The sequence below is a fragment of the Folsomia candida genome, unplaced genomic scaffold (genome assembly GCF_002217175.1).
Source record: "Folsomia candida strain VU population unplaced genomic scaffold, ASM221717v1 Fcan01_Sc024, whole genome shotgun sequence".
Lineage (NCBI taxonomy): Eukaryota > Metazoa > Arthropoda > Collembola > Entomobryomorpha > Isotomidae > Folsomia > Folsomia candida.
In genome coordinates this window covers 105,592-116,968 of record NW_019091216.1, presented here as the reverse complement: position 1 = coordinate 116,968, position 11,377 = coordinate 105,592, and the positions used below count along the sequence as shown (strand labels likewise).

The 11,377-nt window shown below is 38.9% G+C and overlaps 1 protein-coding gene across 1 annotated transcript; it reads left to right on the top strand.

Annotated features, from left to right (window-relative positions):
• The first annotated feature begins 4,443 nt into the window (after positions 1-4,443).
• On the top strand, positions 4,444-10,190 carry LOC110859133 (potassium voltage-gated channel subfamily A member 7). The gene is made up of 10 exons (XM_022108005.2): positions 4,444-4,569; positions 5,029-5,214; positions 5,802-6,075; positions 6,141-6,193; positions 6,632-6,698; positions 6,773-6,803; positions 7,565-7,870; positions 8,569-8,673; positions 8,754-9,026; positions 9,745-10,190. The coding sequence occupies exons 2-10, from the start codon at positions 5,195-5,197 to the stop codon at positions 10,179-10,181; spliced, it is 1,566 nt and encodes a 521-aa protein (XP_021963697.2). The 5' UTR covers positions 4,444-4,569; positions 5,029-5,194; the 3' UTR covers positions 10,182-10,190.
• Positions 10,191-11,377: the final 1,187 nt, after the last annotated feature.

The window sequence follows — 11,377 nt, the reverse complement described above, 5'->3', positions numbered from 1 at the left end:
TAGCCGGGTCTCTAATTATAGCTGTCTTGTCCGCTCTGTCCCCGTTCCTAGCCCATTCAAGAAAATGTGGCACATTAAATAAGCTAATCCACGAATAAGTTGAACTACTAATTTTTATGTTATTTTCAAGTTAATAATGGATATAATCATGACAGAAAATTAAAATATACTGATAAACCTCGTATAAAGATGTAGATTCAAAGTGAATGGGTCACTGTTGCCATATCTTGCTAAATAAGAAAACTCAGCAAGATCTTGTAACATCTAAAATTTTGGGCGAAACAAGATTCAGCCGGGTCTGTAGCCGGTCTCTAATTGTAGCCGGGTCCGTGACCCCCCAGTCCGTGACCCCCAGTTGTGGGTCACGGACCCGGCTACAATTAGAGACCCGGCTAAAATTTTGTTTAACCCCAAAATTTCTGATGTTACAAGATCATGCTAACTTAATTTGAGTTTTCTTATTTAACAACTTATACCATTAGTAACCCATTCACTTTAAAATTACATCTTTAAACGAGGTTTAGCAGTTTAAAAAAATTATGTCATGATTAAATCCATTATTAACTTGGAATTAATAGGTAAAAATTAGTAGGTCAACTTATTAGTTGATTAGCATAATGTGCAACATTTTTCGTGAATGGGTTATGAACTAGAGACAGGTCATAATTAGAGACCCGGCCATAACTAGAGACCCGGCTATAATTAGAGACCCGGCTAAAATTTTGAAATCTTGGTCTCTAGACCCGGCTATATTTGGAGACCGGCTATAATTAGAATAGGGCTATAAATAGAGGTCTTACGGTACTCGATTTAAAGATGACGACAATTGATCAGAAGTAAAATTTACATTTCTTCCAAAAACAGTTTGTAAATCCTAAGTTAACCCGTAGTCGTTGTCCGTCCGATAATACGGGCTTTGTGAGGGGTACTTTAGCCGAGTTTTTTCCATGGCGTCGCAATGCTGACCGTACCCGATTTGCAAAATGAGGTCACTAACGCCACGCAGTTGTTGAATGCAATTCGCGACGAGAACGTTCGCCGACCGGGTGACGCGCTTAGTTTTGTTTGATGTCATCACTCTGTAAATATTTTTATGCTTATGGCGCAGGAGTTTAATTATAGTTTAATAAGACAGAAATAACCACTTGACTTATTTGGGTTGCATAAAGAGCGAGTTAATCACGAAATTTATTGATGTATGTATCTCTTCATAAAATTGAAAATTCATAAAAATTATGATCCACGAATCACGTGTGCAAATTTTGATGGGAAATTATTCACTGGACTTAAAAGATTGTGACATTTGATCAGAAGAATTAGTATAATTGACCTTTCTTCCAAGAACGGTTTGTAAATCCCAAGTTAATCCGCAGTCACTATCCGGGCTTTGGAAGGTGGTATACTTCCGCCTGGCTTTTTCCATGGCGTCGCGATGCTGCCCGTACCCGATTTGCAAAATGAGGTCACTAACGCCACGCAGACTTTGGATGCAGTTCGCCACGAGATAATTGGCCGATTTGATGACGCGCTTGGTTTGTTTGATGTCATCCGTCAACAGGGTGACGAGACGCTCCTTGTCCGCCGTCGTTTCGCGGAGCGTGGTCAGTTTCGAGATGAAGAGCGGAATCGGCATGTTACACCCGGCGCAGGAGAGCGCGTTGATTTGCGCGTCTTCCAAGGCGAGGGACGCTTCCAGATCGGAGATGCGTTTTTTAAGACGGAGGTTTTCCTGGGTGAGGGCTTTCATGATGAGCTGGGGGGAAAATACGAGGGGGAGTGAAATTTTGGAACTTTTGTAAAAAAAATTTGGGTTAGGGTCTTCCCATGGGGTGGATTTCAGGGGGTGTTATACCGACAAAAAGAGGAAAATCTACGTGGAGAAGGCAGCAATCGGTCGAAAATGCAGGTTTTGTGAAGAAATTAACTTTTTTATTGCGGTCAAATCCATCGTTTTCAGGAAAATTTTACGGAGGGTTAGTTTTGTAATCTGAATAAGGTTGATTCGTACAAGAAAAATAAAGCTTAATTGTGCAGGCAAAAGTGGAAAATTTCTAACCCATTTTTGCACATTGATAGGTACAAAAAGTTGGAAGAGTGTAACACCAAAGAGAAAAATGCTGGAGAATTTTAATTGTTAAAAATGTGACAGGTAAGGTCTTTTAATCAGTCGAAATTATTGAAATTGAATGGTAGGAAACGTACAACTTTAAAAAACAGAGGTGGGTCAAATACTTTGCCAATATGTAGCATTTTGAGCGATGTTCTTCCCAGGGTTTGGATTTCCGGGGGTGTCAAACCCACAAAAAGAGGACGAAAATCTACCTGCAGAAGCCAAGTTTCAATCGATAATACAGGTTTTGTAAGCAAATTGAGGTTTTTTCACCGATGTGAAAATACTTTATTTTTTAGAAAATTGTGAAAACAATGTATTTTGACAGCGATAAAAATTTAATTTGCTAACAAAACCTGTATTTTCATGACTTTTGTATTCTTGACGCAGATTTTCGTCTTTTTGTGGATGTTCCCGAAAATCCAAACCCTGGGAAGAACAGGGCTCAAAATATGATTCTTCTCAAAATAAAATATTTTTACAAGGATAAACACTTAATTTCTTAAATACAAACTCTCTCTCTCTTTGTGGGTGTAACACCCCCCGGAAATGCAAACCCTCGTAAGAATATCGCTCAAAATATTGCAATTTTCTCATTTTCTCACCTTTTTATCCCTAATTTTCTTCCTCTTCCGTTCCATCGTCTCCTCATCGGCCTTAATTTCCTTCACCACCTCCGCCGTTTTCCTCTGCCACTGCGCAATCTGATGAGAAACATTGGAAAAAAATTTCCTCCCGGTGAAAATTTCCTCCTGCAAAACCCTCCCGTCCTTTTCCGCCCGGTTGAAATGCCCGATCGTGATCTCATTCGCTTTGCGAAGCTGTTCAACCTGCACTTCGAGCAGCTCGACGGGTTCGGGATCGAAGTAGAAGTAGAGTTTTCCATACCGGGAGCGCACCTCGGCCTCACGTGGCGTAAAACAGGGGTGATTTAACAGCACGGAACCCGGGTATTGGGTCAGGTAGAGGTCGGGTGGAGTGAATGGGTGGGAAAATTGGATCCCGTGCCACCAGTAGAAATTCGGGGGGAAAGGGGCCCCCAGTTTGCACTCTTCGGCGGCCCGTGGCTGCCATTTTGCGCGGAGGTGTTTCGGCATCCGGTAGCCGGGTAGGGGGGGAAGGGGGAGGGAGGCGAGGTCAAGGGGAAGGGGTGGTGGTGGAGTTTGATGGGAGGGAGGTGGTGTGATGGTGGATTCTGGGGCGGTGTTTTCGGGGCGGGTAGGTTTGTTTGGCGTCTGGTATCCGGGGAGGGAGACGAGGTAGTCATGTAGAGGATTTTGATGTGAGGGGGCGGTATTTTCGGGGCGGGCATCTTTTTGCATCCGGGAGACGAGGTGGTCACGTGGAGGAGGTGGCATTTGATGTGATGTGGGTGGCGAGCTGGGTTGTGCGGCCGTATTTTGGTGGAGGGCATGTTTTAGTGACCGGAATCCGGGCAGGGACACGAGGTGGTCACGTGGGTCAGGGGTTTGGCGTGATGTGGGTAGCGTGCTGCGTTGTGGGGCGGTATTTTCGTGGCGGTCATTTTTTGGCATCCCGTATCCGGGATGGTGTCGGAGTGGGCGGGATGATGCGAGCTGGTCACGTGGGGGAGGATACGATGCGGGTTTTTGAGTGGTATTTTCGTGGCGGATATTTTTTGGCGTCCAGTATCTCTGAAGGGACACGTGGTGGTCACGTGGTGGAGGAGGAGCCGTTTGTTGTGATGGTGGTGGCGTGATGGTGCCCTGTTCTGGGGGGATATTTTCGACCCCATTTTCGTCCGACGGGGTGGAACCCAAAGTGTGCCAGGAGGACGATGTTTTCGCCTGTGGTTTACGAGAATCTGATGAGCAAAAATTAGCATTTTCGTCGGGGAGGGGATCGTCATGTTTTTTGTGGGGGGCGAGGGGACGATTGGAGGAGGAAGAGGACGATGAGAGACGCGTGTAGGAATGGTGTTTTCGGACAGGGATGAATTGTGTTTTTGTGGTAGGAGGCATTTTAATGCTGGAATTTTGGGGGAGAATTTGGCTGAAATGGGGGGGGTGGTCGAATTTTATTGTTTTTTGCGAATTTTTTGCGAATATTGCAATATTTTGAAAGTGGTGGACGTATTTTCCCGGCCGAAACTATGGCGATTGAATCATGCTAAAAACGAGCAATAATAATAATTCGCAAAAATGTAAACAAAAAATGAATCCAATTCTGACTCCGGAATTTTATGAAGTGTGAAAAAATCCGTATTAAAAATTCCGGAAATTTATTTACGCATTCGCAATGTTTCAAAACGATACTTTCTCCAGTCAATTTGACCCATTTGACGAGGAGGTGGCTGGACCAGGGACAATTTTCTTTGGAGTTTTGACCACCTTTGTCCTCGCCTCGTTCGGCGTTTTCATCACGATCGGAGTGGTCACGGATAACAAGAGTCATCACTCCCAGCGTGTGAGGACCTCCAGCATCGAGGGGCTCAGAGGGTACGTATGAGATAAATACGTAATTTGCAGGGGGTGGGCAAAATATTGGTCAAAAATACAGTATTTTGAGCTGAGATTTTCCCAGGGTTTGGATTTCCGGGGGGTGTTACACCCACAAAAAGACGAAAATCTAGGCAGAGAAGACAATAGTCTTACGAAAATACAGGTGTTTTTCGAGAAATTAACGTTTTATCGATGCGAAAATACTTCATTTTTCACGATTTTTTTAAAAATACAATATTTTGATACCGATAAAAAGATAATTTCTTCACGAAACCTGAATTTTCGTCTGAATTTTGCCTTCTCCACGTTGATTTTCGTCTTATTGTGGGTGTAACTGCCCCCGGAAATCCAAACCCTGCGAAGAACGGGGCTCAAAATACTGTATTATGATTTTGCCCACGTCTGATAGTTCAGAAATATTATTTAGAAATTGTTTTTGATAATTTTTGAATTTAGACATTTTTTTGGGAAACCTGGAACTTCTCTGGCCGACGTGGTGAAGCCTTCGTATTTGAAGAGCAGTTGGAGTAAATTTTGGACCGTGACGTTGCCCTCGAGGATCAAGAATTTCTATGTGGAAGCCTTATTCGTCCCCGCATTTCGATGGGAATGGGGCAAGTATATGGACTGGAGTTTTCGCAGGTAAATAAATATATATGTTAACCTAGGACTGGATGACTTCTTATCACCAAAATGGTCCCAATCAGCACATGTTTAATCATTTTATCGGCTCTGGGAGCTTATTTTAAAATTCTGGACGACGAATTTGTAATGCAGAGGTCGTTGTAAATTTTTTAGAGAAACATACATTCCAGATTTTGACACTTTTTGAAAAAGGAGATCGTAAGGTTAAGAAGCCTTCAAAAAAATTAGAAGGCAAATTTGTCGTCAAGAATTTTAAAATAAATTCCCAGAGGAGAGAAATGATTAAAAATGTGCGGATTTCAACGATTTTGGTGGAGAGTCATCGAGTCCTATGTTAAATATGTCATAAAATGAAAACTTCCAAAATAAATAAATAAATTTAAGCGGTAAATGGTTATCAATCATGATAAGTGGGCGAGGAAGCCGTGGGGACAATTGGGGACACTAAAAGGGAGAGTATATCTTGTTCCATGGGGTTTATTTAACATGGGCAACCGTGGTTGTCCCTCAGGATCAGTCCCACGCTTCCACGCCCACTGATAACTTGCTAAATGATAAGCCACCCTCTTCCTTCTTGTGCATAGTCCTCCCCGTCTCGAAAATCAACAAGGCAAAGTAAAAATTCGGATCAAACGTCGCCGAAAGACGAAAACCTCGATAAACGTGAAACTTCCGAAATACGGGGAATCCTCGAGCGCCCCGGTCACGGCGAGACCGCAAGTTCACGACCACTCGCAGTGCGCCCTTGTCCGCATCAACGTGGGCGGACGCCGGTTCGACACCCAGGTTCGGACTCTGCTCCAATTTCCGGGATCTCTGCTGGGCGACCCGCAAAGAAGGGCGAGATTTTATGATGCGGTGCGACCATATTTTATTAATTAATTAAATTGCGAGGTTTACGAAAAATCTGGTAATTTTTTTAGGAGCGTGATGAATACTACGTTGACCGGAATGCAACCTCGTTTGAAGCCATTATGTAAGTAATTTGGACATATTTCTTGAAATTACGGGTTAAAATTGGTATGAAATTAGCGAATAAGACGAAATATTCAGAGAATCTGGCAATTTTTTTTCGAAAATTTCCCTAATTTTTGCCCCTAATTTCTTTAATTTTGGCTGGTCACTTTCTTTTTTTTAAATTGGGAAGCAATTAATGCTAAAACCGAAATACCAATTTCACATTTTTGTCCAAAATTTTGGACACAATTTTGTCCTAAGTTTTGCTCCAAATTTCGTCATGCTTGCCTTAATATTTCCCAAATTTGGAAATTTCCCTACTTTTGCGTCGTAGATTGATTTTTGCTTAAAATTGGTGAGCAAAAGTGGACATAGGTATGCCAAATTTTTGTCCAAAATTTCCTCAATTTTGCCACAAATTTCCTAGATTGTGTGTGATTAGTTGATATTTTTGCAGGTACTATTATCAAACTGGAGGAGTGCTCCGGAGACCGTTTAATGTCGGGGTGGACATGTTTTTGGAAGTAAGAACCTTGATTTTTTAGTACAAATTACGGAATTATTGAGTACTACTCTACTAAATACTTTGTTTTTCTAGGAATTGAAGTTTTACGACTTGGGCGCAACGGGTACATATTTACATAATTTATTTATTTTTAAATATGTATTCCTAAAATTAGTGGCGAAAATACTTTATGTGAAACTACAGTGTTTTGAGCTCCTTTCTTCTAAAAGGTTGGATTTCCGGGGGAAGAAAAATTCCAGGATTTCTACGAAAAATTCTAAACGAATTTTGCACAGAGAAGGGAACGTACATAGAATTTTTCAGAAATTGGTAGTAAAAATTAAAATTAAGTAAGAGTTTGACACCGAAAAGGAATTTCTGGTGAATTTAAACTATTTAAAATGTGATAGATTACATGTAAATTCGGTATCAAAGAAATAAATTGAAGTAAATGATAGAAAATGGAGATTTTTTGCGACTTTAGAAACAGAGGTGATCAGAATACTTTGTCAAAATAGAGTATTTTGGCAGGGTTTCTATTTCCGGGCAGGTACACCCACAAGAAGGCGAAAATCTACCCCCGGAAATACAAACTCTGGCAAGATCTGCATTCATGTTTTGTAGGAAATTAACTTGTTATCGCTGTCAAAATTACTCAAAATACTTCATTTTTAAAAAGTCGCGAAAACAATGCGTTTTTGACAGCGATCAAAAGTAATTTCTTCACAAAAACCTGTATTTTCATATGATTGTTCCCTTCTCCACGTAGATTTTCGTCTTTTTGTGAGTGTAACACCCCCAGAAATGCAAACCCTGGGAAGAAACGAGGTCAAAGTACTGCATTTTCAACATTTTCTGAAAATGTGTTTCATTTTTAATTAACAGCCATCGAACGGTACAAGAACGACGAAGGGTTTCTGGCCGAGGAGGAGAAACGCTTGCCAAAAAATTTGCTCCAGCGGAAACTTTGGCTTTTACTGGAATTTCCGGAGAGTTCATTTCAAGCGAGGATTGTCGCCATCATGTCCGTTCTGGTCATCATAATTTCCATTTTGACCTTTTGCATCGAGACGATCCCCGGATTTGCGGTGGACGTGGACAACAGCGAAGAGATCGATTTCCAGGACCCCTTCTTTCTCGTCGAGACGATTTGCATTTGCTGGTTCACGTTCGAGTTTGCGACGAGATTTTGTAATCAGGGGGAATATTTTTTTTGTTTTAAAAGTATGGAAATATTGGCAAAATTTTGAAATATTTTGAAAAAATGGGGGTCAAGATTTACATATTTTTAAATATTGGTTGGGAGATGATATTTACATTTGCTGGTTTACGTTCGAGTTTGTAACGAGATTTTATAAATCAGTACGAATAGTTTTTTCAATCTAAAGCGTATAAATATTTGCAAAATTTTTATATTTTTGAAAAATGGCGAACAAGATGTGCATATTTTTGAAATAATGGTTGAAAAATGATATTCATGAAAACCTTGAGATATTGATAGAATTTTATTTTTGGAAAAGTCGTCATCAAGATTTATGATTCTCAAATAATGGCTGAAAAATTGAAGAAATATATATAGGTTTTTATGAAAATCTCGAAAAATATTACGAAATTTTCATACTTAACATAAATTATACCTAATTTATAAATGTATCGATTGCAAAATATTTATTGGTACTTTTCAATATTTCGAGCTTGCGAAGTACTTCGTAACTATTCCTCAGCCAAAAAATATGTAAATTTTGACCACAATTTTTTTTTCAAAAATACACAAATTTTGTCAATGATTCTAATTTTGGACTGGAAAGTTCCTCATGTTTTTTTTAATTTTGCTCAATTTGTATATTGAAATTTGGGCGTTGGTGAATTTTTTACTTATTTTTTTGCAGTGACCTGTCCCAGCAAAGCCAGTTTTACGAAAAGCTTCACAAATTTGATCGATTTCGTCGCAATTGTTCCGTACTTTGTGGCCATGATTTTCTACAAGACGAGCAGTACGAAAATTTCTGGGGAATTTTGCAATTTTTAAAATTATTTGAGATATGAAGTTAATTAATTTGTATCTTTTACACAGGCAGCCACGCCAAATATTTGACGATTCTTCGCGTCATCCGTCTCGTCCGTGTGTTCCGGATTTTAAAGCTTTCTCGACATAATAAGGGGCTCAAAATTTTGGGGAAAACGTTGAAAGCGTCGATCCGAGAGTTGGGCCTGTTGATTTTCTTCCTGGTCATCGGTATCATCGTTTTTTCCAGCGCCGTCTACTTTGCAGACATTGACGAAGAGAATACCGACTTTAAATCCATTCCGGAAGCGTTTTGGTGGGCCGTTGTGACAATGACGACAGGTGAGAAAGGAGATTTTTTGCGGAAGAGGATTTTGCAGAATTTTGAAATTTTGAGGAGAGGAATTTCTGTGGGAAAATGTTGAAGATTTTTATTTTGTGTACTATAAACGATATCCTGTATTATCTGATATTCCGCTACACTTACATATGAAAATTTTGACATTTTTCTTCAGAAATCTGCGGAATTTTTTTCCATACAAAATTTTGTTTCGGAGAATTTTAGATATTTTTTTCTGTGGAAAATTTTCTTCACCAATTCTCCAATTTTTTCTCTGCTGATTATTCCAACAGAAAATTATCTGCAGAAATAAATATCTCGAAATTTAAGTACCAAGAAAATTTTTTGTAGAATTCTAGAGAAAATTTTCTGATGGAATAATCTGCAGGAAATAAAATACAGAATTTTTCCCTATAGAAAATTTTCTAGATAAATTGTCCTCTGCACAAATTCCGGCGGAAAATTTTATTTTAAAAAATACTGCAATTTTACTCTGCAGAATGTAAATTATTCCAGCAAAAAAAAAATCAGACAAAAAATCTCTCAAATTTTACTCTGTATATTCCAGCAGTAAATTTTCTACAGAAAATAAAATCCTGAAAATTTTACTTTGCTTCAAAGTTTCGTCAAACATAAGAATTGGACCATGTTTTTGCACAAATATTTAACCTCACTCCGAATTTGGGGCTGAAAACTAACCTATCTTTTCCATTAATTTAGTCGGATACGGGGACGTTTATCCGCGTTCCCTCATCGGAAAAATTTTCGGGAGCATGTGCGCCATCGCGGGAGTGCTGACCCTGGCGCTACCCGTGCCTGTTATCGTGTCCAATTTCAATACTTTCTACCACCGCGAAGACCACCACAAAGATATGGATGCCGGAAGTGCGCTGGACGATTTCACCCACACGGAACAGTGTCCCTTCCTCTCGGGCAGTTATGACAGGGACGGCTCCGTCATGGTGGACGATGTCCCCCAGAGTCCCCACCCCCAGAGGAAAACGTTGACGATAAAGCTAAGGGGAAGGAAGCAGAAAGTCGGAGAAATGTCAACTTTACTGATAAATCAAAAGATAAATTGTCTCAGATTCAGTGAATTTTTGAATTTCTACGAAATTAAGGTCAGTTTCAGGCATAATATTTACGGTGCAATTTAATTTAACGGAAAAATCAATGGCATATTTGCAATGAATTAGTAAATTTGAAAATAAATTCAGTTTCAATCCTAAAATACATTAATTTGAACACACTTTTAGATAGTTATTTATTCGCACAATTTGGGGCATGCAAATTCAGTCATAATACGTGTGCAATTTAAGTTAACGTAGATACATTATTGGCAAAATAAATAGCATGCAAATTATTTGCAATGAATTTGTAGATATGAAAATAAATCCGGTTTCAATTCTAAAATACACTAATCTGAAAGCATTTTTAGATAACTTATGCATTTATTATTTGCAAAATCAATGTCATATTTATGCAAATGAATAAATTGCATGGAAAAATAGACTACTAAAATGCACATAAAATCATGCTGAAGTAAGTAAAGCGTGGAACATTTTCATGTGAAAGGCGACCCTGAAGTGAAAACAGTGTACGTTTTCTTCACACCATTAAAAAAAATGACATTCCGATGTAATCGGAAAATACATGTTTTATTGTATTCCTGGCTGCGCGAGGAAATGCCCTCTTATCTCCACTTTTCAAGGAATTTATGTGCTCCCATTTAGACAACGGGGTCCATTACACACATTTGTACATTCGCACAAGAAATAAATATTTATATTGAAAAATGCGCAGTTGGTGTTGGCATCACAAAACGGCGTGGGAAACAATAATTAAATTGACAAGGGACGCCTGTAAATCTAATCAGTCGGAGAATGCGGATATGAATTTACGAAAATTTGCGGAAATCTGCATGCATTTTTTGTGTAGAAAAAAATCGGCAAAATATTTTAAAAATTTGTACGGAAGAAAACGTAAAAATGGGAATCGTAACAAAATTTGTACTTTTAATACTTTGGATTTTTTGTGGTCCAATTTCTTCGATCAAAAAAATAAATCCCTCTCATCTTTGAAATGGTTATTACAAATTACATATTTACGAAATAGATATGTACAAAAAACATTGAAATAAGAGTTTGAGCAAAATTTGTAATTTTGAATTTAACACTGTTGACTGTTGATTTTTTCTGGTCGAATCTCTTTCATCAAAAAATTTCGTCTTATTGGTACATCTTTAAAATATTTACAAAATGTATGCATTTTTTATTAAAAAATAAGGGGTATTTTTGAATAATAGAGGAAATATTTATATCTATACCTATGTCTAAAAATCAAGAAATCTGTG

Excerpts from the sequence above, each read along its gene's own strand:
- LOC110859133 (XM_022108005.2), top strand. The coding sequence starts at position 5,195 with ATGGACTGGAGTTTTCGCAG. Across the intron at positions 6,076-6,140 it reads GGGCGAGATTTTATGATGCG|GAGCGTGATGAATACTACGT; the intron begins GTGCGACCATAT and ends TAATTTTTTTAG. Across the intron at positions 6,699-6,772 it reads GGGTGGACATGTTTTTGGAA|GAATTGAAGTTTTACGACTT; the intron begins GTAAGAACCTTG and ends TTGTTTTTCTAG.